The sequence below is a fragment of the Pantherophis guttatus genome, chromosome 1 (genome assembly GCF_059756535.1).
Source record: "Pantherophis guttatus breed Tessera chromosome 1, ASM5975653v1, whole genome shotgun sequence".
NCBI classification, from domain to species: domain Eukaryota; kingdom Metazoa; phylum Chordata; class Lepidosauria; order Squamata; family Colubridae; genus Pantherophis; species Pantherophis guttatus.
The window spans coordinates 23,267,641-23,295,463 of NC_142063.1; the positions used below are offsets into that span (position 1 = coordinate 23,267,641).

General features: G+C 40.1%; 2 protein-coding genes across 2 annotated transcripts; one reads left to right on the plus strand and one right to left on the minus strand.

The window, feature by feature from the left end:
* Positions 1–389: 389 nt before the first annotated feature.
* Positions 390–16,346, minus strand: CWF19L1 (CWF19 like cell cycle control factor 1). The gene is made up of 14 exons (XM_034437522.3): positions 16,236–16,346; positions 15,159–15,243; positions 13,847–13,925; positions 12,816–12,917; positions 11,259–11,473; positions 10,281–10,399; positions 9,227–9,311; positions 8,283–8,423; positions 7,387–7,498; positions 6,554–6,633; positions 5,809–6,018; positions 5,174–5,293; positions 4,327–4,424; positions 390–3,808 (listed from the first exon to the last, which is right to left on the minus strand). The coding sequence occupies exons 1-14, from the start codon at positions 16,259–16,261 to the stop codon at positions 3,664–3,666; spliced, it is 1,617 nt and encodes a 538-aa protein (XP_034293413.2). The 5' UTR covers positions 16,262–16,346; the 3' UTR covers positions 390–3,663.
* On the plus strand, positions 16,317–27,823 carry LOC117677385 (erlin-1-like). The gene is made up of 11 exons (XM_034437523.3): positions 16,317–16,603; positions 18,078–18,159; positions 20,256–20,302; positions 20,728–20,789; positions 22,865–22,990; positions 24,199–24,272; positions 24,657–24,715; positions 24,986–25,077; positions 25,614–25,703; positions 26,209–26,288; positions 26,901–27,823. Exons 1-11 carry the CDS (start codon positions 16,455–16,457, stop codon positions 27,081–27,083), a joined length of 1,044 nt encoding a protein of 347 aa, XP_034293414.1. The 5' UTR covers positions 16,317–16,454; the 3' UTR covers positions 27,084–27,823.

The window sequence follows — 27,823 nt, forward strand, 5'->3', positions numbered from 1 at the left end:
TAATTTTTTTAAAAAAACCTGACGCATAATGGTTTGATTAGAATGGGATTCAGAATAGTATATGTGACTGCTTGTCCTTTTCACCTTATAAGAGTTTTGTGTACCAACATCAAGTGGGTGTGTATTGTTATGATTCCAGTGGCAAATATTGCAAAGAACTGAAAGTTTCCCCTTGCATCCACATTGAAGTATTTCTATGCAAAATACTGCATATTTTTGGATGATATATAAATCCACTGAAAACACTGAGTTGCTGCTAAACCGGCTGCTATTGTCAGAATCTTCATACTATCCTGACAGAAAATTGCCAAGAATAAACATTTGTCCACAAAATTAATCCAGGAGTGACTGAGTGGAACATAATAATTCATTTGAATATTGAAAAGATGCAACATTGTAGAGAATTTATTCCTTTGGTATGACAACATCAACAATGAGCAGTTTCCTGATTTGTGGGATCTGCCCACCCCCTGCTATCACATCCTGTGTGCTGCAGGTATATACATGAGGTTGGATACGAGGCTTTTATAAGTGCCACATTATTAGACTATTATTACAACAAACTGTACAGCTGTTTTTTTTCCTGCTGCAAATAAAGAACAGAAAGTAATTCTATTTTATTCTACACTTATCAGACCCCGCTTTGAATACTGTGTCTAGGTTTAGGCACCACACTTTAACAATTCAAATAAACTGGAAAAGATGCGAAGAAGGGCAACAAGAATGACCGGGGACTCAAAACTATGAGGAAGGATTGATGGAATTAAATAGTCTTGGGAAAAGGAAAGGAAAGGAGAAATATGGTAACGTTCTTCAAGTTCCTGGAAGGATGTTGTATATTATATCCCAGTGAGTTGTAGCTGACTCTATGGATAGACGTTCTCCAAACTGTCCTGTTTTTTGTTGCATTACACAATTATTAGAGGTGCAATCCTGTAATTTCCTGTTCTGTACTCCTTCTGGTCACCTAATGTTCTGACCTCTTGTTTTCCTTACATCTACCTTGCCCAATACAGGTAATCCTCGATTTACAACAGTTCATTTAGTCACCGTTCAAAGTTACAATGGCATGGAAAAGTTTTTTTCAGTTACCACTTTTGTAGCATCCTCGTGCTCATATATGATCAAAATTCAAGATGCTTGGCAACTGGTTCATATTTATGACCATTGCTATGTCTCAAGGTCATCACTTTTTACAACCTTCTAATAAACAAAGTCAACAGGGAAGCCAGATTCACTTAATAGCGGGTTAGATTCGCTTAACAACTGTGGCAAGAATGATCATAAAATGGCGTCAGGGTTCCCACAGATGCCCTAATTAAATCATGAGCCTCAAGCCAAGCTTCAAAAGAAATCCAGTTATTTATTAGGAGATTCATGTCAGCACTTCCAAGTGAAGCCAACTCTGACCCCATGTAATTTATGGCCCAATCTTGACCGTTTCCCGCTCCCCCCAGGGTGTGTCATCAGTCACATTCGGAGCAATTTCGTGGGTTGTAGAGATCACTCTCTTCTGGCTGCTGTGGGTAACCCTCGGAGACAGCTTTGAGAGAGGTATGTCTGGAATGTGCTTTTGTTTTTGGCTGCCATGCTGCTTCGCCGGTTTCCCATCTCCTTTGCCGGCCAGGGCAGGGCAGGGCAGAGCAGGCCAGGGATGCTTAATAAATTAAGCTCACTTAATAAATGTCTCATTTAACAACTGAAATTTTGGGCTCAATTGTGGTTGTAAATCGAGGACTACCTGTTTTATCTTTTCCAGAGGCATCACTATGGATGTGCCCAAAGTGCAAAGGGCTTTGTTTCAGCCTCCTCGTTTCCAATGGACATTCAAGTTGATTTTCTATAGTCATGAATGCCTGGGCCTCTTGGCTGTCTAAAGAATACGAATATAGGTAGTCCTCGACTTATGACCACAATTGAGTCCAAAAATTCTGTTGCTAAGTGAGACAGTTGTGAGGTGAATTTTGCTCCATTTTATGACCTTTCTTGCCACAGTTGTTGAGTGGATCACTCGTTGTGTTAAGTTAGTAACATGAATCCGGCTTCCCAACTGATTCTGCTTGTCAGGTCGTATTTATGACATGCAAAAATGTATCAGTTGCCAAGTATCTAAATTTGGATCATGTGACCATGGGGATACTGCAATTGTCGTTAAGTGTGAAAAATGGTCATATGCCACATTTTTCAGTGCTGTTGTAACTTCGAACGGTCACTAAATGAACTGTTATAAGTTGAGGAATACCTGTATGCTTCTTTCAGCACTATTGTCCACGTCTTGTAGCCGTATATGAAACAGAGAAGACCAGTGAGTAGACCATTTTAACTTCTATCTTAATTGAAATGTGACCATATCGCCCCCCAATGCCTATAAGTCCATTTTGCCTGAATGTTAGCAAAATGCTCTAACAGTAGGAACAGTCCAACAGTGAAACCAATTAATTAGAAAGAAGGGTTCCTTCACTGGATGCTACAAGACCACATCACCATTTATTGGAGAAACTTTAATTTGGATTCCTAGGCTGAATAGGGTGTCCAAGGAAATTATTGAAAAAATAAAAATAAGAAAGATATAAGTAAATTAAAAGGCTGGTATGTCACATTTGAGAAATTCCAAATAAGCCATAAGAAACAGACCCCTTATGACTCTATTACTGTAATATAGTATATGATCTTATAATTTCCTCATAAATCATAATCACTTCCTCAAAAGTAACAGACTTTTTGAAAATTTTAACTGAGCTCATATAGATGACTTTATTCCTAGCTGATAACGCTAGCCAAAAGTTGACAGGAAAATATTTTATCTGCTTTTCACGTATTAAAAAAAACCACATTCTCATAAAAAACATTCATTTGACCCAACCATTAAAATATTTTAACTATTCTCCAAGGCTGTTCATTAAGACAGTAGTTTGCTTGACATTAGGATTCATAATCTCTCTCTCTCAACAGATATAGTTATTTAAAAGCCCAATCACCTTACATCTAAACTTAGGCTGAACAGAAAGTTTGAATCAGCAGTGATTGCTTATCTGCATTGCACATCTGACTTCCCTTATTTTCCTAAAACACAGTTAACACGTACCCTGCTTGTGCATGTTTTTCCCTTTGCACAATCAGCTTGCAACCAGCACTAGCTTTTCACCACCTCCTCTATTTATATAGCAGGGGGTTGAGGCTTCCACTGCTTTCAAAGATTGTATTCTTCTCTTTTAGTGCATGACCTGGATAGCAGTCATTTACTGCCAGAGCACAAGAACTTGGGGTACTGTGTGATGCACACTGCATATCTACCTTCAATATCAAAGGATTTAAACTACTTCCCCGATCTAGGAGGATTCATAGCTCTTAAACTCACTGGCTGGAACAGAGGTGTCAGCTGCAAAAGAAAATCTTTTGCGAGCGCCTCTTCTGAAGGCCTTCTGGAAGCCACAGGCCAATAAGTGCAGACAAAATGAGGCCCAAACTGTAGACCAGCAAGATTTCATAAATAAATAATCTTCAGTGCTTCAAGCACTGGTTCCCGTCAGATTAAAGGCATTCCTTCATGACCTAGCCAGCAGGAAAAGTGAACTCCAAGCCCTGCAAAATTCCTGTGGCTTGACAGGAAGCTTCAAAGGAAATCTGTTCTTCAAGAGAGCTTTCCCACTTCCATTCAGATACTCAATCCGATTGGGCAAAATCAAAGGGCTCAAAGGCTTGACGGAAATCTTGGACTGCAGCAATTTCTTCGTCCCGTCCTGTTTGGCAGCTTCTCCAGTCTGCTCGCTCAGGCATGCCAAGGATGGCCTCACTGGCCAGCACCTCCCTGTGGAAAACAGCAGAATGCAAACTAGTGTTACTCTATCATCGTGCTCCAAGTTCCCAATACTGAAGACTATGAAGCCATATATTCCAAAGGCCACTTGATGGATCTCCACTTGAGGATCATGCAGAGGGATAAATAAAACCTAACAAGAAGGAACAGATGCCAAAGGGAAAAAAATGGTGATGCAATCCCAACTGAGAACAAAGACAGGGATTAGTAACTATGAAGCTATAGCTTGTCTTTACAACACTCTTTCATTCCATTTGATGGGCAAAGTCCAGAACAAAAGGCTTCTGAATGGTCTATGTAATAGTTGGTCTTGGTTATTCTGTAATCTTTTTGTTATTCTTTTTTCTGTTTCTGGATGTTTATTGTGCTTTGCTTTTATTTCCTATGTTTTTTATGTTTCTATCCAAATATAAGCTGCCCAGAGTCAATCAGTGACTTGGGTAGCCATTTAAATCACACACACACACACACACAGAGAGAGAGAGATTAAATAAGTAGAATAAACTAACCTTCCAAACTGCAAGGGAAAGTTTTTGCTAATACGATGGAAGAGTTTCTCTCCATTATCAAGCTCAACATAAAAATACGGTGTCCCTGGCTGAATTATCTGAAAGACAAGAAACATTTCCATGTAGCAATATTTTGTCCATTCCCTTCCAAAGAAGAGTCTGTTTGGATAAAAACAAAAACAAAAACAAATAAGCACACATGATCTCTGAAGCATGTTTACCAGGCTGCCAGGAAAATGAAAGCAAGTGCCAAAGTTTTGGTGCAGCTGGATTTTTGCTCAGTAAGCAATTTTTCATTCACATCATTCAGGTTGTGACAAAACTGAATTAAGGCTCTAATCCTTTTTGTGAACTCATTGGGTTTTTTAAGCAGGCAACTTTTGACAAGTTACAACAAATACGTGCTAAAGTATTTAGGGACTAAAGTGATGCTGGTAATTTTTTATTTGTTATTCTGGATACATTTAGATGTAATATGCTGGCAGAGATGCTCTTTGTGAGAGAAGAAGGTTTGTTAAATTACAGAAGGACATGTGCCAGGGATGTTGTAATTTAACTGCAAGAATTAGCAGCCAGTGGCAATAGCTGTGGCTGAACATTTGGAACTGAGGACCCTGCTGCTAGAAAGTGATCAGACTGAGGAAGCCTGATACGGGAAACACTCATTGATAGTATGTAACATGTAATAAAAATACACACTGGAACTGCTGACTCAGTATCCTGCCATCTGCTTAGAAATAAAGGAAATGGGCACATAAAAAAACATGCTAGGCTGAGATCCAACTCCTGCATTCCCAGAATCCCTTGCAACAATCTTCTGGTAAAGGAAGCAATGCTTGACTCTTACTTGTTTGAGAGCTGAATGTTCTGGTATCTCTAACAACTCAATGTGACGTTCCTCTGCTTGACTTATGAAGGCTTCCTTAATATCTTCAGTAACACAACAGGCCTGGGGTACAGGAACAACCTAGAAGAATAATATTTTCACAGCATTTAGGAATGAAAAAAGGAAGTTAAAAAAGCAATATTCAAGGCAACTTAAGGGCTCCATCATTGGGACCAAAGAGGGCCCTCAGCAAAGGTTATCATCATGACGAAAGGCAAATGCCTCTCTTGCAGTCTTAAACTTATGAATGTGAAAGAGAAAATCGGCTGTGGGAGATGAAGTACTGAGGACTTGCTTTTCTTCTGGAGCCCTCAGTTTTCTTGCCTCACTTATACTCTCTGTGGTAGCCAGACGCTGTTCAGATACTGTTTCTGGTCAGCCAAATAGAAACTACCACAATATATCATTAGAAAAACATGGTGGTATAAGCAGAACACTATCTATGAAGAGAATGCACAGCTAAGGTTTATCCTGAAGAAAGGAAGGATATTCCATGATTCTTAGTGCTGTTAAAACCATCAAATCATACCCCAAGTATTCAGAAATTTTCATTAAAATTAAATTAAAAACATCCTGCAAAGACAGAAGTGCCTCACCTGGAGCTGGAGGTGTTGACTTCTATAATTTCTTTCATAAATCACACACCTTTTTCCTTTGGCTTTGAAGAATTTTTTCAGCACAGACTTGTACTGTTCAAATTCTTCCACTGCTTCTGAAGCAAGTTCGACCATTGACTGATAGTGTCCAATGGGCAAAATAAGGACATGATCAGGTGACAAGCCCCCTTTGGCAAGGGCAAGATAGCACTAGAAAAAGAACCCAAAAAACAGTGGTGAGAATCATTAGCTCTCCGTAGCCAATCCCTTCATGCTATTAATGTTAAACCGATAGGAACAGTACTGACATTCTGAAATGTTATATTGTCCTAATCTTTCCACTCACAAAGAAACAAAATTTACAGTCAGAGAAAACTATTAAAAAAATCATTATTAGAAATTTTTATGCCACTTTATTGACAAAAGAACCAGAGAGAAAATGGATTATCAATAAATGCAATGAAGATTGTGCAGGATGCTGCCAAATGATAACCAAAGAATTATGGAAAAAGAGAGATTGTCAACATCTGTTTAACAGTGAGAGAAACATGTACTATGCATAACTTTTAGGAATGAAAACAAGTACTCTGCTTCACATCAGTCTGATTAATGAACACTATTCGAAAGAGCTGCCACTGATATCCTATCTACATCACCAACCAAGTCCAAATCTACTGTATATTTTGAGTATCTTATATTATATATAATTCATCTTTAAAACAGACACTGGAAAATAGATACTTACATGAGTGCCAATGGTCACCACTAAATGCTTCTCAACATCTGGGCTGGCAAGGCAAAACCAGCAGGCAGCTGTTGGCAATGCTTTAAAATCAGAGAGGAGATAGGTATCAGAAACTCAGCAGTGACTTAAAACAGATCACCAATGACTTCTGCTATATCTTTAACAGGAGATCTTTAGAGGTCCTTGAAGGTTAAGATGGGTCAAACGGGTCTCTTTCTCTCCTTTCTCTATTCTGTCACCATTAAGGAAAATGCTTTAATGCATATTGTGCTAGATCAGTGGTTCCCAACGTGGGGCCCACGCCCCACAAGGGGGCAATTTGATTTTTAATGGGGGCAATTTGAACTTTGTTTAAACTAAATTAATGACCTTTTAGGCTTCCTCAGCGTGAGTAGAGTTCATTTTTTGAGTAAAGTAAGAATTATATGTCACGGCGGGAGGGGGGGCATCAGGATTTTAGAGATGCTTAGGTGGGGCATGGCCAAAAAAAGGTTGGGAACCACTGTGCTAGATAGTATCTCTCAACGTACAGCCAAGAGTTTGTCTTAATTTGTTCGGATCAATGATAAGACCAATAAAATCAAAGTCTTTTATTAATACAGTGAGCGAGTCCTCTTGGACTTTCCCAAGCACCTTAGTTGTGTGAATGTATTAAATCTGCTGGTCGCCCTGAAGAGTTTCAAAACAAATACCAAAATATTCTACTCTTAGAAGAAAACAAACATGACCCCTCCACTAATTTATAAAAATGAAAGCTAGGTAGCCAACGTCAATTTGTAGCCCTGTGCTTTTTCTTGCTCAATATTTTAAAGATAAATGAGTCTGGTACTCACGGGGTTTGAAAGGTGACCGCTTAGGTGGACGTCTCTCTTCTCCTTTCATAGGTCGTTTCTTTCCTTTAGGCTTGTTGCTTAAATCGAAAAAAAATTGGCTAGCAGGCTCCTCCTTTAGAAGCAAGAGAAAATTATCTGTTAGGGCAGAGGGCAAGACTAGAAAAGATTTGTTTTCATGTGTATTTCAGCTTGATATGTTACACATCTGGAATAAAGCTCTTTTTGAAAAGCAGCTGGAACATGGAGTCCCTAATACAAAATAAACTTATGTGTATGTGCATGCGCATACACACACATGTATGAGTATGAAATAAAAGAACGAACGAATGTAGCTTTTTTATTTCTAAGGCAGTGGTTCTCAACCTGTGGGTCGTGACCCCTTTGGGGGTCGAACAACCCTTTCACAGGGGTCGCCTGAGACCATCGGAAAACATATATTTTCAATGGCTTTAGGAATAATTTTATGGTTGGGGGTCACCACAACATGAGGAACTGTATTAAAGGGTCGCAGCATTAGGAAGGTTGAGAACCACTGTTCTAAGGAATGTTATAAATCCAGAATTTTTAAGGAAATTTGGAAAATTGCCTAGGATCAACTAACTAACCAAAAAAGGAAGGAAAATCAGTGCTATGTAGAAGAAATGGGGAAGTGTGTCTGGTTTGTGCTGATAGATCTACAGCCATAGATCTACTCCAAATGTCACATAGTCCTAAAAATGCCCAGCAGAAGAGGCCTGACTCATTAAAAAAAGTTGTACACTTCTATGAGGATACCAGAACTGGAACCCATTCATCAGAGGCAGTGGCAGTGTTTAGCTATCCCAGACCATCCAAAACTATGTTACAAGTTCAGCAAGTCTAAGAGATTGGAAAATATGAATGCTGAATCCCTCTACCTTTGCATCTGGTAACTGATATACAAAACTTCCTCCATCCCCAGGTTTTCGGTATGGGTTCTCGGTGGTATCTTGTGGCTGCTTGATGAGTTCTGCAGGATCCATTGAATTCATTGGAAGAATGCTGAACGCATAGAGATACTGAGAGAAAGAAATCACAAAAAAGGAATAGAGCCACAGCAGAAAACCTGCAGGGTACTGTTTAAGCACTTTCTAAGAATAGAGGATCGAAGTATGCATTTTCCATCCAAAATGAAAATTGTATGTCATAACAAACTTACAAGTAGACACACATACATGAATGTCAAAAGGGAAGGACACCCCAGATTGTACCAACTGAAATAGCAACACTTATTCGCAAACTGCCAAAAGGCATATATGGTCAATTTGGTTTTGGCTTAGCACGTGTCATGAATCAAACCACTGCAATTGGCAAGCCACATCACAGCATAAGGAGAGAAGTAGCAAAGTAGCAGAGGCAACTGATAGATCACAAGGGAAATTAGGAAAGACTGTAGGGGACCCGCAAGAGAGGCCTAAAGGGAGGCTGCCTATGCCAAGGGAGTTGGAATTGGTAGGCCATGCCAAGCATATAACTTTTTGTGAGACTGGCTATCATCCCAATATGCTCAGAAGCACTAGTATATTGGGTACTCCTGCATAAACTGGTGGGCTTTGTGATTTGTGAGACAAAATACACGAAGGCCAATAAAGTAGTTTAAAAAAAGGAAATTAACAATTATAGAGGGATCTCGTCCTTCAATGCAAAACACCAAATGCAAAGCAACTTTTGGGCTTCCTTTAATGGAAGCACTATTGTAGTCAAATTTCTTGGCCAAAATTAAACTATGCTGCTTAGGACAAGAAATATAATCAGCTTGGATACAACCTGGTTATTTCTATGTTCAGTTCAGGTATGAAAAGGCAAAAAAGTCTCTGTTCACCTTTCTTTTATCAGTGTTGCCAACATCGGCCAGGGCGATGAATCTGCTGACATGTTGTGCAGTTTCCTGAAGAACAGCATGGTTTCTATAGAAAGAATTTTGCACAGATTTTAGAAAGAATCCCCTGATCTGGAAGATATTCAATTGTCTTGATGAAAAGAGATGCAACAACTCTAAAAAAAAAAAAAAAAAAACTGTTTGCTTTTGGAAACTTTAGTCTGTATAACATGTATATATGCAACATGAATTCCACATAAAATTGTCCGTGTAGTTTAATTAATTCCATAAAAAGTTGTTTATGAAATTACTTCTCTCTTAAGAATGGAGGGCAGGACTATAAAAAGTTACTATTTAATGACTATGCATTATCTCCAATATCAGAGGCAGCATGTTTTCACATGGCAAATTCTTGGGTTATGACTGGAAAGTGTTGTCATGTCCTGATCTTGCTTGTGGGTTTTCTACAAGTAATTACAGGTACACTTCAACTTACAACCATTCATTTAGTGACCATGTGAAGTGACCATGACACTGAAAAAGTGACTTATGACAGGTCCTTGCATTTACAACTGTCTCAGCATTCCCAGTCATGTGATCAACATTCAGCCACTTGGCAAATGGCATGCATTTATGACAGTTGTAACAACTTGGGGTCTTGTGAGTACCTTTGCAAACTTGCCAGCTGGATTCCGACAAGCAAAGCCAATGGGGGAAGCCAGATTAATTAATTGACTGCAAAATTCACTTAACAATTTGCAGTAATTTGCTTAAAAATTGTGACAAACTCAGTCATAAAATCAAGTGCACTTAACACTTAACAACTACCTTGCTTAGCAAGGGAAATTCTGGTCCCAATTGCGATTGTAAGTCAAGGACTACTTGTAGTCACTGTGAGAACAGAACTACAAGTAGTGGGCTTTGTTTTGATCTAGTTTATCTCTTTTCGTGGCCTTATATTTATGCAACTTACTTCATTAAGTACTGAGACAATTTTGCTGCAGTTTTAGAAATGGGTTTATAGTGTATAGCAGTTATTAGCCAAGGATTCACATACCTATAAGGAAGTCTTTCATAATTGATTTTTTGAAGACCAGCAAAATGGTATCTGGGCTTTAAACTTGCAGCCAGTATAGATACTAACCCTGAACCACATTTCAAAGAGTTCACATCTCCCTGTAAAAAACAACAGTCACACACACACACAAATATTTAATGTTACTAATGTTTACAGTGGATTTATATATAGAAAATATATCAACAATGCTTCTATGGTCTAAATCGAATAACAATGATTTATTAAACTGGTTTGCTGCCTGACTCTGGGTGGCTCACAACAATCAAAGAAATTACATTCAGATCAATAATACTTAAAAGATAAAGCCAGTTTGATGTAGTGATTAAGATGCTATCCTAGAAATCAGGAGGCTATAAGTTCCACGTTCCCTTAGGCAAGAAAGCCTGTTGGATGACTTTTGGTCAGTTACTCTCTCTTACTCCAACCCAGTTCACAGGCTTGTTGTGAGGAAAAGAGGAGGCAAGAGAATTCCATATGCTGGTTGCCTTTTTTATTTTTACACACACCAACTCAATGAAGGGGAGGAAGGAGAAATAGATGGAATAAAAATCTAATAATAAAAATGCAAATACAATATATTGAGGGATCTCACTCTTCCTTGCCAAAGCCTGGGTGAAAAGCCAGGTCTTCCCAGTTCTTCTAAACAACATCAGAGCTGGTACTGGACTTATCAAGAAGGAAAACCTCTCTTAAAAAATTCCTGTGAGAACATTAATAGTTTTCCTATATTCTTGTGTCCAATTTGTATTTAGTATTCTTTTATTTAACCATAGGTTATTATTATTAATAAATTTTATTGTGTCATTCTTTATAGTCAGCTTTTTCTACTAGGTTCAAGTTAAAAATCAGAGTTATACTCACTGCCAATCTGGTACATTCCACCTGCAGACTATGAGTCTTTGTGGAAGACATAAATCCTATCATACAATTCCTTTTCATTTCCAATGTACTACTTACTGGGCTGTTGCCAAAGATCTCTACCCCCTTGGGCCAACAAGAGGTGAGCAAGATGTCCACACCTTTGAATTTTGAGGTGGATTGCAAGGAAGTCTTGAGATCAATCACATCCTTAGTACTAAAACAATGTGCAGGAGCTGGATCTTCTGTGGATTCAACTCCACTGAGATAAGCAATCTGAAGTCCTGAAGCTCCACTGAAGACACCTTTGCGCCCTATGCATATAATGGAACATGATTCAGCCAGAGAATTTGTAGGAAACACGCTTTTAACATACTGTACACTCAAATATAAGGAATACCTAATCCCAAACTATGTATTTTAATTGATAAAGTAGTATCTCTGTTTTGTGCTGAAAGATACGAACTGCCCCTTGCCCAGTCTTTGATTAGAAGACACATGTGAATGTGTCAGGGATTCACACAATTTTCAACTCTCTTGTGTTCTGGTTTAGCATAATATGTAAATTCAGTGACAGTCTGGCATACATAAAAAGTCAAAACAGAGAAAAGATTGAAGAAGTATCACATTTTTTCTTCTTAAGAATGAATTGGAGTTGCAAGATTAGATGAACCTAAGTCTTACTTTCATCTCCATACTGAACTGAAAAAAGGGGAGCTAATCAAACATTACACCTCTGTTTTATGAGCTGCATTGGATACCAATTTCCACATTGAATTAAAGGTACTGGTTTTGACCTTTAAAGCCCTACATGACATGGAGCTGAAGCAGTTGAAGCGCTATCTCTCTCAGATTACATCTGTCTGTTCCACCACATCCAGCAGAAAGGGCCTGTTGTGGGTCCCATTTCATGTGGGCCTTTTTTGCTGTGGATCCCACTTTATAGAATGTCTCCTCCCCTGAAGTAATGCTGGCCTCTTTCCTTTTAGCTTTCTGGAGGTACCTCCAGACCTGGCTGTGTCAGCAGGCTTGGGGAACCTGACGGACTGGCAAATATTGAGATGGATCTTAGGTAATTAACAGCTCCTCTTTGCCTAATCTTTTTATTTTATTTGTGCCTTTTATAATTTTAAACTTTTTTTAGTATTAACAATATTAATATTAATTTGTATATTTTGTTTTTCACTGACAAGTGTAAAATATGAATGAATAAATAAAAAACAAAACAAAATGTATTTTCTTTCCTGCAGTTGCCAAGGCATGGACAGATGCCAGCAGTTTTCCAAACTACAAATAAAAGTTAGACAGAACTACAATGAACAGATATATCATATATTCCCCCCGTTTGGGGGGAATAGGGAAACAATTGTGGATACTTCAGATAATTCACATTCTGATGTTTAAAAAAGGACATTATTTAAACAAAGAGGAAGTTAGTCAAAGATAGTCAGAATCTCAGCAGCAATCAGCTCTTTCTTGCCTCCTTGGGGCTTTAGAAGCCCTTTGATCTCGGGAATCATATGAGCTCAGCTATGCCTAGCAAATGCCTACCACATCACAAGAAGCTTATATGAGAATCTTGGAGAAGGCAGAAATTCCAACTTCAGTTATTTATACCCCCAAAATTAACTCATAAAAATAAAACTTCCAGGTTACCTAGATAAGTGATGTTCTCAGCTAGTTCACATCCGCTGACATCAGGAAAACAACGCACTGTTTCATCATTATTGGCACCCAACACGTATGTCTGTATAGGGGCTAAAGAACCCCCCTCCCCAAGAGTACAATTAAAGAAAACAACAACAGAAATGCATTCTACTTAGTATGAGCAAAATGATTTAAGTCAAAGTTTTATTTTGTGACATTTATTTTAAATTTAAGAAATTCTTTGCTATTCCAGTATGTTCTGAGGAAGAATCTGTGCTTCATGCAAATGATAGTGAGGATTTTCCGTTATCTGCTACTTAAAAGCATCCTCTTTGTATTTTTGAACAGTAATACAACAGAAATATATAACTACTGTATTGTACTGTTCAGTACAAACTTATATGACTTCTAACTTAAAAGGGTTTGCGCTATTTTTCCTGGAGCACAGAAATCAACTGATGTTTCATTTCTAGCAGGTGCAGCAATTTGCTGTTTTATTTCTGTGTATCTGACAGTCACAATTTTGTCTGAATTAATTTGAAACATTTATACTTTTGAGGTCATAGATGTTCTATGAGCTTCTGAATAAGTAGAATAACAACAAAAATTGTAGTTATACATGTAGAATGTTATGTGATACATGTTACAGTAGAGTAATAAGATGTTTATTTTGATCTGGAAATCAGCAGTATACCCATTTAATTTGTGATCAAAGTATCAGTGGGTGTAGGGAATAGAAGAGAAATATTTTGGTTCAAAAAAGTGGGACAAAGTACCTTATAGAAATGTTAAGAGAATTTATCTGAACTGGCTTTGGTATGTATACAAATATCAATATTTCTCTTTGTCAAACTCCCTATGGGAAGAATTTTCATTTGTTATAGAACAGTCAGCAAGCCAATTTCCTCAAGTGGTACAGCCCAGACATAGTAAGTAAAAATGAGGTCTAAGCTGCAGTGTCATATTTGTGAAAAAGATTCTATAACACGATTGTCAGTTGCAAAGGCCAACAGGTCCTGCTGAACAGTAACTTTGCTTACCTTTTTTTGCTCCTGTTTGATAATCTTTCCATTCTGAATCTTGAGCAGAGCCAAAGAAGTTTCCCACACACACAAGGAACTGTAAGAACATTTCATACAATTTTTATAACACTGATTGGAATAACCAAAGGAGATGCATCAAGGTGAAAATACCTCATCTTTAAAATGCTTCCCAAGCTATAAACTTGCCTGTTCAATCTGGGATACCACAATGGCATCTCTAGCTATTTCAAGAAGGGCATATAAGTATAGTAGGTATTTATCAGTACTATACAGTTGAATTTTTAAAAAGTAAAGAGCTACGGTGCATATTACTTATTTCAATATTTTTCCCTTTAGGAAAAATATAAAAATTTCACCTTAGCAATTTCAGCTAAAGAGGCACAATAAGCTAATTTTAAGTTTAAGAGTTCAGCTAAGGTAATGTCTTAAAAAATCTATATGGACGACAAATTTTTGGGATGAAATAATTAAAAAGTATAAAAATGAACACAATATTGAGGTGACATGAAATATTCCTTCAAAGAAGAAACAAAGGTGATGAATTCAACAAGGTAGTCCCAAAGGTGCTTTTTCATGAGGCAACTGGACTTCCTGATTTTTCTTTTGAAAATGTTTCACTTCTCATCCAGGAAGCTTCTTCAGTGAGAAGCTTCTTGGATAAGAAGCAAAACGATTTCAAAAGAAAAACCAGAAACTCCAGTTGTCTCTTGAAAAAGCACCTTTGGGACATCCATGACCTGGATGACTGAGAATCTCCATAGACATTTAGCTCAACAAGGGTAGCTTTAATATACTTTTGTGTAGTTTCTCCATAATGCATTCTGCTCATTTTTTAAAAAAGTGGTGCATTATTTTCATTGTTTTATCATAATGATGCTTTAAATCAGTTGTAATTCACCTAGAGAATTTGGGCTAGTGAGTGGATTAAAAAGTTTAACCTGTTGAAATGATACAAATAGCCCTGTGCAGTATCATAAAATTATCAATATGATATATTGTAGCACGTAGTTTTGATTAGCTACATTGAAATGTCAAGTTTGGAACTTGACATTTCATATAATTGCCTTAGTGCCATATAATTCTATTAGTGTTCCATCTCCTCTATGCAGCTTCTCAGATTTTTTAGAAGGTGAAATAAACAAAATGGTGATTGTTTGGAAAAAGAAGAGAACCCAGTGCTGACATAAACAATGAACTGATTCCTTATTTGGCAGATACTGAGACAGACTGGAAGGACTATATAAGATAGGAGTATTTTCATTCTGAAGCTTCAGTGCTTTAGGACGTTATTCTATGTAGACAAACTTACATCAAATGCTCCACTTTTCTTCTGAACAGCTTGAACTCTGGAATATAAAGCTCCAAATTTTCCTTCTACATCTCCACAGGCCAACCTAGAGAGAGAAACGAGCATGTCTCAAGCAGAGAAAAAGCCCCTGAATCAACAAACTATGGCAGAACACCCTGGGGATAAAATAATCTACAAAATTACTGACAAAAGGAGTTCTTAAGTGACTATTTTGAAGAAATGCAGTGATGTGAGCCAGAGAACTCAGGAAACATCTTCATTCCCAGGTAGCCAGAGCCCAATTAAAGTGTGGGGATCCTCCATCTTTAATAACTTCAAATGAAGAGATATGTCAGGGGTGGCTATTATTGCTCCAGAATCACATCATTCGCCACTTAGCTTGCCTGGTTTTTGAAGCAGCCAAGATTAATTTAAAGTCCGTTTTCAAGCACCAAATGGAGACCATAATCATAAGTTTGTTTGTCAAGCATATATAAGATAACAGGTAAAAGTATAAACGTAATTTGAATACATGAAGAGAGTAAGTAAAAAGGAATATTAGGACAGGGATGGTAGGCACGCTGGTGCACTTATGCAAACCTGGGCTCTTTTGATCCCCAGATCAGAAACGCTGCTTTGAAACTATATATTTTAAACAATGCCTGGAATGCAATACCTGATTCTGTGGTTACTTCCCCAAACCCCCAAAACTTTAACCGTCTACTGTTGACCTCACCCCATTCCTGAGGTCTGTAAGGGGCCTGCATAAGTGCACCAACGTGCCTTCCGTCCCTATCCTAATGTCCCCATTTTATTCGTATCCGTTTCATGCATTCATAATCATGTTTATACTTATATCTGTCATCTTATACACGCTTGACAAAATAAATAAATAAAAAATAAACTTTCCCCCCTTCCAAGCGACCCGTGGATTCTAGAGAAAGGAAGTAAAGCTCAGTCCTTTGCGGCCTTTTTTTAACACTCCCATTAAGACCAGGAGCTTGGGTTTTATCCTGCCCAGATCCCCCGCAACCCCATTTTAATAAAATAAAAGGGGCTTTCTTCGGCCAGCCTTCTTCCCCTCGCCCTTTTCCTCACAGGCGCAAAGGCTTCTCCGGCGCCATCACGACGGCGGCGCCTCGCAAAAGCACTTCCGGCCGCCTTCTCGCCCCCGTGCAACAGGCAAAATGCTCCGCCGGAAACGCGAAGGAGGCGGGGAGAGTCCGTCCCGTTCTGTTACATGCAGCGGCAGGAGAGGCGGCGACGTCGTGGTGGTGGTGGCGGCCGTGGTGGCAGCGGGGTGTGAGCGGCGGGAGGATGCCTGGAAGCGGCGGCGAGGTTCCGACCAGGAGCCGGAGACGGGGACCGGCGGTGTCAATAGCAGTGACGGCTGGCCTGTTGCTGTCGCTGCTGCTCTGGGTCTCGGTCCACAAGGTGGAGGAGGGACACCTGGCTGTCTACTACAGGTGAGTCCGGACGACGGGATCCCTCTTGTGGCTCTAACTAACCTCTTATCCTGAGAAGCTGCCTTCCTTCCCCGGGCAGATGATAGAAACCCCTGAGTAGAGAGCGTGGTTGCAGCCTGGCTCTGGCAATACAGGCAGTTCTCGACTTACGACCACAATTGAGGCCAAAATTTATGTTGCTGAGTGAGAAATGTGCTGAGTGAGTTGTGCCCCCTTTTTACGATTTTTCTTGCCATGTTTGCTAAATGAATCGCTTTAAATTAGTAACACAGTTGTTGTTCAGTGAATCTGGCTTCTCCACCGTCTTTGCTTGTTGGAAGGTTGCAAAAGGGGATCATATGACTGCAACCGTCATAAAAAATGAACCAGTGGTCAAGCATCCAAATGTAAATCACGTGACCACGGGGATGGAAAATAGTCATGGGTTACTTTTTTCAGTGCTGTTGTAACGTCAAACAGTCACTAAATGAACTCTTGCAAGTTGAGGACTATTTACTCAACCATCTGTCCTGATTTGAAACTTTCTTCTGAGTGAGCAAAAGCTTTAGTTCTCCGGGTGGTGTTGGGACTACAACTTCTGATACCAACCTGGCTGTGGTGATTCAGAGGCTGGGTGTGTCCTGGTTTGCTTAATTGTACTTTTTAAGCAACTTCCATTGGTTGGGTTCACAGCCTTGTTGATCCATAGTTGACAAAACTTATGGTAACTTGGCATGATGCATGAACCCAAATGTAGTGTTGTGATCTCGAATACCTGGGCATGGTCCCAGATGGAAAAAAAAGTTGTCCTAGATAAGTATTTCCTAATCTTAACTGTTTTAAGGTGTGCGGACTTCAACTCCCAAAATAGGAAGTGTTCTGGGCGTTGAAGTTCACACACCTTAAAATGGCTAAGGTTGGGAAACTGTCTTAGAACAAACAGGGCTCCACCCAGCAACACTTCTCAGAAATAAAGGGCGGCTTGTCCTGTTTTGTTCCTGAAAAGGTGTGAAACAACATTGGCGCTCTCATCTCTTGATTTTGCTCTACTCCTGAAGAGGCCTAGAGCCAGACTAAGTTGGCTAAATGCACAAGGCAACTTGTAAATATTCTGTGCCTGTAAATTTGCCCCTTTATCTTCAGCCTATCTGCCAATAAACCAGGGGAATAGCTGGCGCGCTGGAAACCACAAAAGCAGCTGGCAATGGTGCACGTGCCCACAGAGAGGGCTCTGTGTGCCACCTCTGGCACGCGTGCCATAGGTTCGCCATCACGGGTATAGGGTCTTCTCCTTGAGCAGTGGTGTGGATTGGAAGACTTCCAAGGTTCCTTCCAACTCTGTTATTCTGTTCTGAACCACTGGAGTATGGTATTAGGAAAACGAGTTGGACAGATGAAATTAATGTTTGCTGTGGGTTTTGTTTTATAAGAACGTTGTCCTCTCTGACCTCAGTTCATGCTTATTTGCTTTCTTTTTGTATATAATTTATTATAGGGGAGGTGCACTGCTCTCTACCCTGAGCAGACCAGGCTATCACATCATGATCCCAATTCTCACAACTTACAGAACAGTACAGGTTTGTGTAACTGCCTTGGATGGGAAACAGCAGAGGGAGGGAAAACAGCTTGATGATAAAAGGACTGCCTTTGTCTTTCATACAGATAGCGTCAGGGCAGAATATAATTAATGTTTTGATACTTCCTTGTATCCTGTCAGTACTAAAAATCCACCTCAGGTTAATATGTTACTAGAAGTAGGTAATGGCTAATGTTGCAGTACAGATACTTATAAATAAGCTTATACCTCTCATTTGCATGCTTGATCTTGCTAATTGCTTGAAGATAAAAAAGAAGGATTGAAGAAAAGAAGGAAGAACAAAATAGCAATTTAGCAAGTTCCTTATTAGCAATTACCCTGTTTCCCTGGATTAAATGTTAGGTTGAAGGAACTTGTATAACATCTAAGAGGGAGGAGTGATATCTTGATTTATGATCAGTTACTATGAAGTTACAACTGACCCAAAGAAAGGGACTCATGACCCTGATTCAAAGTTCTGACAGGAGTTTGGCAACACAGCCTCATTTATGGCCTTATGCAGTGTCCTGCGGTCACATGACCATGTTTTGCAATGGTTTTGCTAAAAAAAATCTGACTGCCGGTTTTCAGCAAAATCATAGCCTTAGTGAACCATTGGTTCATGTAAGGACTGGGGCAATAGTTTTACAACCACTGTGTTTGCTTTATGACTGCCACATTTGCTTAATTTAGGATCCCCAGAAAAAGTTCCTAAAATTGAGTTGGTCACATGATGACTGTTTTACAACCTGTTCTGCCCCAGCACGGACCCCAAAGAACACAGCACACTCAAAGTCTGTACAAAACTTAAATTTACTAAAATAACTCAGTCTTTTCCAAACAAAGGCTGTTAATAAACTTTCTTAACAGCCTACAAGAAATCAAAGACAATCTTACTAAGGTTGGCAGAAAGCCCAGAAGCAATTTGCAGAGAATCCTTAAGAGCCTTGGTGGCGCAGCAGACTAAAGTGCTGTTAAATAGCACCAGCTGCCTACAATTACTGTAAGTTCAAATCTCACCAGGCTCAAGGTTGACTCAGCCTTCCATCCTTTCGAGGTAGGTAAAATGAGGACCCAGATTGTGGGGGCAATAAGCTGACTTTGTATAAGAAAGAACACTGCTTGTGGGGGGGGGGCGAAATCCCTATTAAGCAGGTATATACAAAAGTATGAAGGCTATTGCTTAACGCATTGTAAGCCGCCCTGAGTCTCCGGACAAGGGCGGCATATAAATCGAACCAATACATAAATAAATAAATAAATCCAGACGCGAAGTAGAGTGAACTAAAGTTGTTCCCTACAAATAGCTTCAATCGGCGTTCCTCCTTAAATAGGCTAAGGGAGTGGCCAATTAGCCCCAAGCCTTACTCTAGAGGAGACCTCCTCCTGAGGAGCCACTCCTGCCTTTTGGCAGCTCTGCGCTCCCTTGCATCGAGAAGAGGCTCCTCCTCTTCGTCCTCTTCAGTTAAAGGAGCTTCTGGAGGTTCAGCCCTGGCTGAATCCCTGCCTCTGGCACCACATCTTCTCCAGCCTCCTCATTGTCTGACTCGAGTGCCAGCTGCACAGGCTGCTGGCGCAGCACACCAGCCTCCTCGCTGTCAGAATCAGCTACAATCCGCACAGGCCGCTGACGGGCCACAACACAACCGTCACAACCTGTGGGAGTAATGGGTAGGCTCCATTGTGGATGATTACCTATAGGAAGGTTGTAATTATCTGGTGAAAAGAAGGTCAGAAGTCATTAATTTTTAAACTTTAAATTCCTGTCCTGTCCTGTCCTTTCCTGTCTCTTATTCTATGGGAAAAATATTAATGCAATTTAAAAATAATAATATTTTTTTTTAATTGCATCATTCCAGTTTCTTGATCTCAATCTCATGCCAAAAATGAACTGCAATTCCTCCTGGATATTGGAGGTGGTGGTTGGAGCACTTGTAACTCTGTGGGACTGAAGTTTTTGAAGTTGTTTCTCAGAAAAAGAGCAGAATGTTCCTGAAATTTAGTTTGTTTCCAAAATGTCAATAATTGTTAGATTAGTAAATGTTACATTCTGCAATGTCTTTGCTGATCAATTTTGTTTTTTTTGTTTTTTTCCAGACAACATTGCAGACAGATGAAGTGAAAAATGTGCCATGTGGGACAAGGTATATGGTTGTTTTGTGGTTTGTATTGTGTTTCTGGTCTAGTTGAGAAATACACCATTAAGATGTGTAGTAGAATGGTTGAGTCACAGGGTGGAAGAGTAGAAGGTGTTAAATCTTCTTTTTTGGTAAAAATGGAAGAAAGGGAAGTAATTTTTATAATGCAGCCTTCTTACTGAACAGTTCTGAGGGATTAGAGGTTTCAGCCCTCCTTCTGAAGACCAATCTCGCAAAGATAAACAAAAACTCTGCAAAAATTGGAGGACCATAGTTTATAATCCTGGAGGAACATAGTTTATAATCCTGATTTTGTGAACTGAGTGTATTGTTTCCAAAGACGTTGCCAGAAAAGCACACAGTGGATAGTTTTTAACCATGCAAATATGTATATGCAATGAAGGAAGAGCTTTCTCCTTATCTTCTTGCAGTGGTGGTGTCATGATCTATATTGACCGAATTGAGGTGATGAATATGCTGGCACCATATGCAGGTATTTTCCTTTTTCCTTTAACAGAAAACAAACGCTTAGAGGAAAGAGAACTCTTGGGGTGCTTCAAGTTTGGGAAGGGAGCTTCAAAGCAAGATCAGTGGTGGGAAGATAGAAGGTAGGCAAGTACATGTAGAAACAGGAGCAGAAGCTATGCAGTTTATTGCTCCTAAAAGGAGGATACGTTCAACTATAGTTTGTCTAGCTTCGGTGCTATCTCAAAATAAATGACTTTCCAAACTGCCAATCTTTAAGGGAATTTTCTCTTTATTCGAGGACGGCAACCGGATCATGACTCTGCGCGTTCAGTACTGACCTTTGCCCCCCAATCCCTCCCTTTCCGATCCCCAATTCTCTGCTTCTCATTGGCTATCTTCCAAGTCACTCTCCTGATTTCTTTTCCTGTCAGTTCACAGGAATGTTCCCCCTCCCCTCTTCATCTCCAAGGAGATTGAAAATTCAAAGGGATTTAGCAGGCAAAAGTTCAAACTTCATCCTCCCTTTTCTGTGTCAGCCTTTTCTATGTCTGAGACGCTGACATAGTTGGCTTGTTATTGTTTGATATGACAGTTGATTCATAAAGATTGCTGGATTGCTGGAGGGCACCAGATTGGATTCAGGCATTTTACTGTCATATATTGTGTGTTTGTGGGAATTGCAGGAGCATTTTGATGGCAGTGTGCAGAGGGAGATGTGTTGAGAGAGGGAATGGGCCATTTCTAAGAAAGAGAGGTTTTGTTTCTTACACTGAGCTCCCTTTCCCCACATCTGCATCCTAGTTCTGAGCCCAAATTTCAGATCACCAGATCCTTAGTGTCTCTGGGCTTTGGTTATTTCTACTTAATGTCAGGCTGGCCTATAATAAATCCTTCCTCATCCATGAGAGAGTCATTGTAGTGGCAATTACCAAATCTGATTGGACACAGTGTTGTTCCTTACTTGGAAATATACAGTTGGGTGCAGTATAAGGGAGCAGGTGAGATTGCTGCTGGAACACCAGACTCTCTTGCTGCCTAGCAGGTTCTTTGCCTGAACTGCTTAATGTCACTGCCAGGATGGTGATTAAATTTTCCCTAGACTGATAGTTCTGGAGAATTTCGACCTAAATTGGCTTGGAAGTTTGTGGCCTGTCCTAGATGATTGAGGACCTGACTCACAATGTTACATATTGGATCTGTTTTTTGTCTTGGAGCAGAGGTGACATGATCTGAAGTGGGTTTGCATTTGTTCCTTGTCATAGCTAAACCACTCTCTGGTGCAGCTATCCCCCCCCCTCTTTCTGCAGATGGGATTATCAAATTGCACTGCCCCCAGTGCCTGGTGTTGCCTGTTTTCCAGAGGGCATTTGAGGAATTCCTTGAGTCTCTAGTAGTTGGATTTTAATTGCTTTCTGAAATGAAGGTACATCAGTGCCTTGCACAGAATGGCACTTGAGTGATTTTATACTCTTCCTTGGTTTTCTGAGGAGGTAAAGCATCAGAACAGATATTTAGAGTGCTAAAATGGGAGAATGAAGAATGAGTCCTACCAAATACATGTGCAAGCTTAGGTCTATATCGCAAAAAATAAAGGCATGGATATTTTTCTGGAGAATCCTACCCATCAACATTTTTTAAGGGAACCCAAACTCTTGTGAGATTTGAGAGGTAGGAAGAATATCTCAAAGGTCATTGTGAGGAGTCTTTTGTGGCTCAAGATGTGGTTAGCCAAGGAACCATTTTGGTGGATTGGATTCTGAATGACTTGGTTCACTCCAGGTCTTGGCTTCCTAATTTTGTGGAATCTAGGTGACACCCTGAGATTATATGCCCCTCATCTCATTGCCCTTCTGTAAAATCCGGCTCTCTCAACAGGTCCCAGGGTAAAGTAGGAGGAGCTACTCCCTGATGGTAATTTTTGGAATAAAATGCAATCCTCCTTGACATGTGCCATATGTTCTTTCACCGGTTGCCTTTTTCTAATTTTAGTTGTTATTTTGACTTGGTGTTGTAATTGTGTTGTATCAGCGGCATAGAATCGCTTTGTGATTGAGGGGGGGGTCACATCATTGATAAGCAAATTGGTATTCCCTTTCCTAGTTTATGACGTTGTGAGGAATTATACTGCCGATTATGACAAGGCGCTCATCTTCAATAAGATCCATCATGAACTCAACCAGTTTTGCAGCGTCCATACCCTGCAGGAGGTGTACATTGAGCTCTTTGGTAAGTCTCACTGTGTTTTGGCTCCACTCTTTCCCACAGAGAGTCTTTGACATTTGGGACACATTGTTTCCCAGCAATCCTCATTATTGGTGATTTCATTACCTGCAGTTTCACATATTTTGTGATTGGTAAATACAGACCAGACCTTGCTATCCATGGTAAGAGGTTTTGCATAGACACAGAGTTCTATTGGAGGATGGCTTTTGGAATGCTTTTGTCTATTTTATGTATTTCACAATGGAGGATGGGCTTTTCCACACGTAGGTAGTCCTTGACCTATGATAGCAGTTACGGTAGGACTGGAATTTCCATTGCTAAGCAAAGCAGTTGTAAATTAATTAATTAGTTAATTAATTTGGGACTACTCAAATGTCATGGGGCTACTCTAGGCGGCTAACAACAACAACAAGTCTTAAGCAAAAAATGCTTTAGTCGTGGCAATCTTGATCGTCGTCATTAACTGAATCCCATGATTATTAAGCAAAGCAACTTTCTGTCAGCTTCTCACAACCAGTGGGGAAGTGGGGAGAAAGTTATAAGTTCCAGGCCGGTAGGCAGGTAAGTGGCTGCTGCTGGATAGGAGAGAGAAAGAGGGATGCATGGGGAGGGTTGGGAAGGGCATGAGGGTGTGTGTGAGATACATGGCATAGGTCAAGGAGGGCTTGCGAGGATGTGACCAGTGGCCAGTGCAACCTGAGTGTAGAGAGGTGTGTGTGCAGCTAGGGGGGAGACTGACCCCAGCAAGTTGTCATTAAACCTATGTAAAACATGTTTTGTGGAAGGTTTTGTTATTTACAATTTTATTATTATAGTATAAGAGAAGATTTTATCTCCAGCCTGCTGTATAGTGCTCCTTCCTTAGATATTTTTGGTAATATTTATTATTTTAATGTTTTGTATTCCCATTTTTAGCTTGATCCAAGCCACTTAGAGTTGCTTGATGGAGAGATGGGTGACATATTAATTTAATAAATAAAATATCTGCAGTGGTTAGCCTGGAATGGAACCGCCTAGATATGCCCTACATTCTTCTTTCATGTACCTTGGCTAAAAGAGTAGTAGCTATTTAATCCCAGTCCCTTCTCTAGCTGAATAGATGGCATTGCCATGGGTAGTGCTGACAGAAATTTTTTTTGAGCTCTGGCATAAGTGTCTCTGTTTGGTTAATTTACCAAATTTACTCATTAGTTTGTGTTTTCTTGTACCAGACCAGATCGATGAAAACCTGAAGCTGGCACTACAACAAGATCTGAATACCATGGCACCAGGCCTTACCATCCAGGTACTACCTATCACTTGCCTGTTGTATAGCTGTGTGGGTCATGGAAAGAGATTGAAACAGAACACTGCCCGGGAAGGTCGCAAATGGTGATCATGTGACCATGAGATGCGGCAACCGTTGTAAATTTGTGACGATTGTCAAGCGCTCAAATCAGGATGTTGTAAGTGCAAGAACTTGTTGTAGGTAACTTTTCAGTGCTGTTGTAACTTTGAACGGCCGCTAAATGAATGGTCATAAGTCGCATGGCTGACTGGGGGAATCCTGAGAGGTGACATTCATCCATCTTAAAGCTGCCGAGTTTGAGAAACACTGGTATAGAACTTGTGCTTTGGAAATGCTACATGGATATTGTTTAATCAAGACCATTTGATTGTTTCTGCACAGGCAGTGCGTGTGACAAAGCCCAAAATCCCTGAAGCAATCAGAAGAAATTTTGAACTCGTGTGAGTATAAGAACACCCTCCTGGATCAGATCAGAGGCACGTCCAGCATTCTGCTTCTGCTAGATGCCTCTGGGGTATTTATAAAGCAGGATGTGGATGTAATAGCATAATAGTCTCCATCTCTGGCTTCCGAGTCTTCATCTGAATTTCTCATGAGTTAAGCTGAGACTTTCGTAAAGCTCTATTCTTGTGCTGATGATAGAGATAACTTCATAGAGATGACCTTCCAGGTAGGCAGTTCAAGAAGCCGATTCGTTTTCTGCTTTGCAGGGAAGCAGAGAAGACTAAACTCTTGATAGCTACGCAGAAGCAGAAAGTGGTGGAAAAGGAGGCTGAAACGGAAAGGAGGAAGGCAGTCATAGGTAATGAGCTTTGCTCAACCGTCCCCCCCCCCCCCCATCTCACTTGACTGCCTCTGGGCTAAGTATTCTCTTTTGGTTGAAGAAAATCTGAGTGTGGAAACTGACAAGCATAATTGTTGAACCATGGATCTTCTGTCTGGCAGGTATTGAAAATAGTAGCTAAATGGCCAGAATTGTGGCATAATTTTGAGGAGCCTTCAATGTGTGCCAATAGCCCTCCATCCCTACCTTGTGTGCCGCAATACTCCAAATGAAAAATGTTGAGGTTGAACTATTTTGGCCATTGGTTAGTTTATGCATGTTTGTGTACCTTTGCTGTAATGGAGTCTTTAAGAGAAGGAAAGTAAGTTAAGAGCAAGGATGTGCCATACATTACTCTCCCGGACCTGTAGGGATTTAACTGTGTGCGCGCCAGACCACAAATCGTTTCTTGTGAGCTTCAGGAAAGTTGAATGAACTTGGGGCATTGGCACACTTGACTGTTGTCACAGCCTGTGCAGTTCTTGTGCTTAACTGTGAATGCTTTTCAATTGCAGAAGCAGAGAAAATTGCTGAAGTGGCAAAGATACAGATCCAACAGAAAGTCATGGAGACGTTGACAGAGAAACGAATTTCTGAGCTTGAAGGTAGCTATGTGCTCCGCTCTATATCTCTTGCCAATCTCTAGACAATGATCCACAGTGTCTGGGAACTAGGATGGGAGGATGGTTGTCTTGATTTCCAAAGATTGGTTCAAGCTGCTTAGAAGGCTTTGTAGGAATGATTAATGTTGTTTACTGGTTCCCTTGTGGAAATATTAGTTCTTCTATTCTCTCCCTGATCTTTCTCTTCCCCATTGCCGGGTTTTGGAACTGGAATACAACTTAATGGAATCTCCTCCTGTCATTACATTCCACACACCCCGTCCCATACTTCAGCCTTCCTCAAAAGTCTTCCCTGGTTGTTGTTTTTTTGTCTTCTATTCTGAATTCGTTCTTGGAGGCCAAAAAGAAACATGCTTAGACTTCATGTATTTCACAGTGGGCTATGTTGCAGAGGTTTAGAAAGGTTTATTTTGGTAACTTGAAGAAACAGACAGGTGACTTGATGGCTTAAAACTGGCTAAAAGAGGTTTTGCTGCTGCCTTCTTAGATGCTGCTTATTTAGCAAGACAGAAAGCAAAGGCTGATGCAGAATACTACACTGCCCAAAAAGCAGCTGACTCAAATAAGGTGAGTTAAGTTTCCCTTGCTTACAATCAGCAATCTGACCAAAGTTTAGGGGGAATGAGACACATATAAGCAATGCCTACTTTTTTGGGGAAGAAAATAAGTACAGCTGTAAAAACATTCCCTACTAGTGGCCTGCTGCATTTGCACTTACTTTATTTTTCGGAGTATAAGACGCACCGGAGTATAAGACGCACCTTCGTTTTTGGGGAGGAAAATAAGAAAAAAAGCTGATTGGCAGGTGGACCGGCCTCCTGGAATACTCCCAATCAGCTGTTCCCAGAGGTGAATTTTAGCAACAGGCTCCTTGGTTGTGAGGTCTGTGCCTTGCTTTTTTTTCTGCCTCTGAAAGCCTCCGAAACAGCTTTGGAAAAAAAAGCCTCTGAAGCTCTGTTTGGGGGCTTCTTTTCTGAAGCTTCATTTCTGATGCTTTTTTCAGCCTCTGAAACCTCCGTTTTAGAAGCTGGGTGGGGTTACATTCGGAGTATAAGATGCACCCAGATTTTCACCCTCTTTTTTTGGGGAAAAAGGTGTCTTATACTCTGAAAAAGACGGTAATTCTTGTAATGTGAATACCTTCCTTGGTGTATTTATTATTTTTTTTCTCCTTGACAGCTGAAACTCACACCAGCCTACCTGGAGCTGATGAAATACCAAGCAATCGCTACTAACAGCAAGCTCTACTTTGGCAGTAGCCTGCCCTCTCACTTGTTTCTAGGTTCCTGGGCGTTTGAACACATGATTGCAAGGACTTCTAAAGGAGGCCACCACCTCAGGGCTCAAGAAACTGCTACTTGACGCTCATGCCATCTAGCCTCCTTGATCTGAACATTAATCAACTGCTCAAAATCAGGGCAGTTATTGTTCTCAAACTGCCTTATTGATAAACAGAGGAAAGGAATTAGTGGGTTTTGTTTTTGTTTTTTGTTTGCAGTATAAACGGTTCTACACTGAGTTTGTGTCATTCTCCAGAGCCTGCTAGGAAGAGAATCCAAAGGCTTTTTTTGGGCTGTTCCACACCAGAAGCTGGCTCCTGGGGATTTCAAGAACTAAAGTAATCCAAGCGCTAACATTTATCATTAGAAAAGAGTTGGCAATTAAAATAATTGAACCTGGCTATTTCACTCTTATAGGGAAGCACTTGTTCCTACGTTGAAAGCAATTGTAACATAGGGGCTCCGATGTACTAGATCTTAATAATCTCAATCATACATTTTACTACTGGAATTTGGAAGTTGATGCTATTAACCAAGAGCTCAATAAGATAAATGTATGACTCCAGGGGAGTTGCGTACCCCAATTAATTTTGGTCCCACTTGTTGGTAAGATAAAAACTATTGAGACTACTTCTTAGGCTCTGGCTCCAACTCAATTGTGTTCTTGCTGTGAAAACTTTGCTTTGGAATTTACAAATGTGTCTGAAGAAGATGCATCTCATGACTGGAAAGTATCATTTCAGACTTTTTTTTTTTAAAGGCTTGTATTTCAAATGGTATTTGGAATAGGGAAAATAAAGCTATTTTCATAACCTTTTCTAA

Excerpts from the sequence above, each read along its gene's own strand:
- CWF19L1 (XM_034437522.3), bottom strand. The coding sequence starts at position 16,261 with ATGGCGCCGGAGAAGCCTTTGCGCCT. Across the intron at positions 6,634-7,386 it reads GCGGTCACCTTTCAAACCCC|CATTGCCAACAGCTGCCTGC; the intron begins GTGAGTACCAGA and ends CTGATTTTAAAG. Across the intron at positions 5,294-5,808 it reads GTCAACACCTCCAGCTCCAG|GTTGTTCCTGTACCCCAGGC; the intron begins GTGAGGCACTTC and ends TTATTCTTCTAG.
- LOC117677385 (XM_034437523.3), top strand. The coding sequence starts at position 16,455 with ATGCCTGGAAGCGGCGGCGAGGTTCCGACCAGGAGCCGGAGACGGGGA. Across the intron at positions 20,790-22,864 it reads TATGCTGGCACCATATGCAG|TTTATGACGTTGTGAGGAAT; the intron begins GTATTTTCCTTT and ends TCCCTTTCCTAG. Across the intron at positions 26,289-26,900 it reads AAGCAGCTGACTCAAATAAG|CTGAAACTCACACCAGCCTA; the intron begins GTGAGTTAAGTT and ends TCTCCTTGACAG.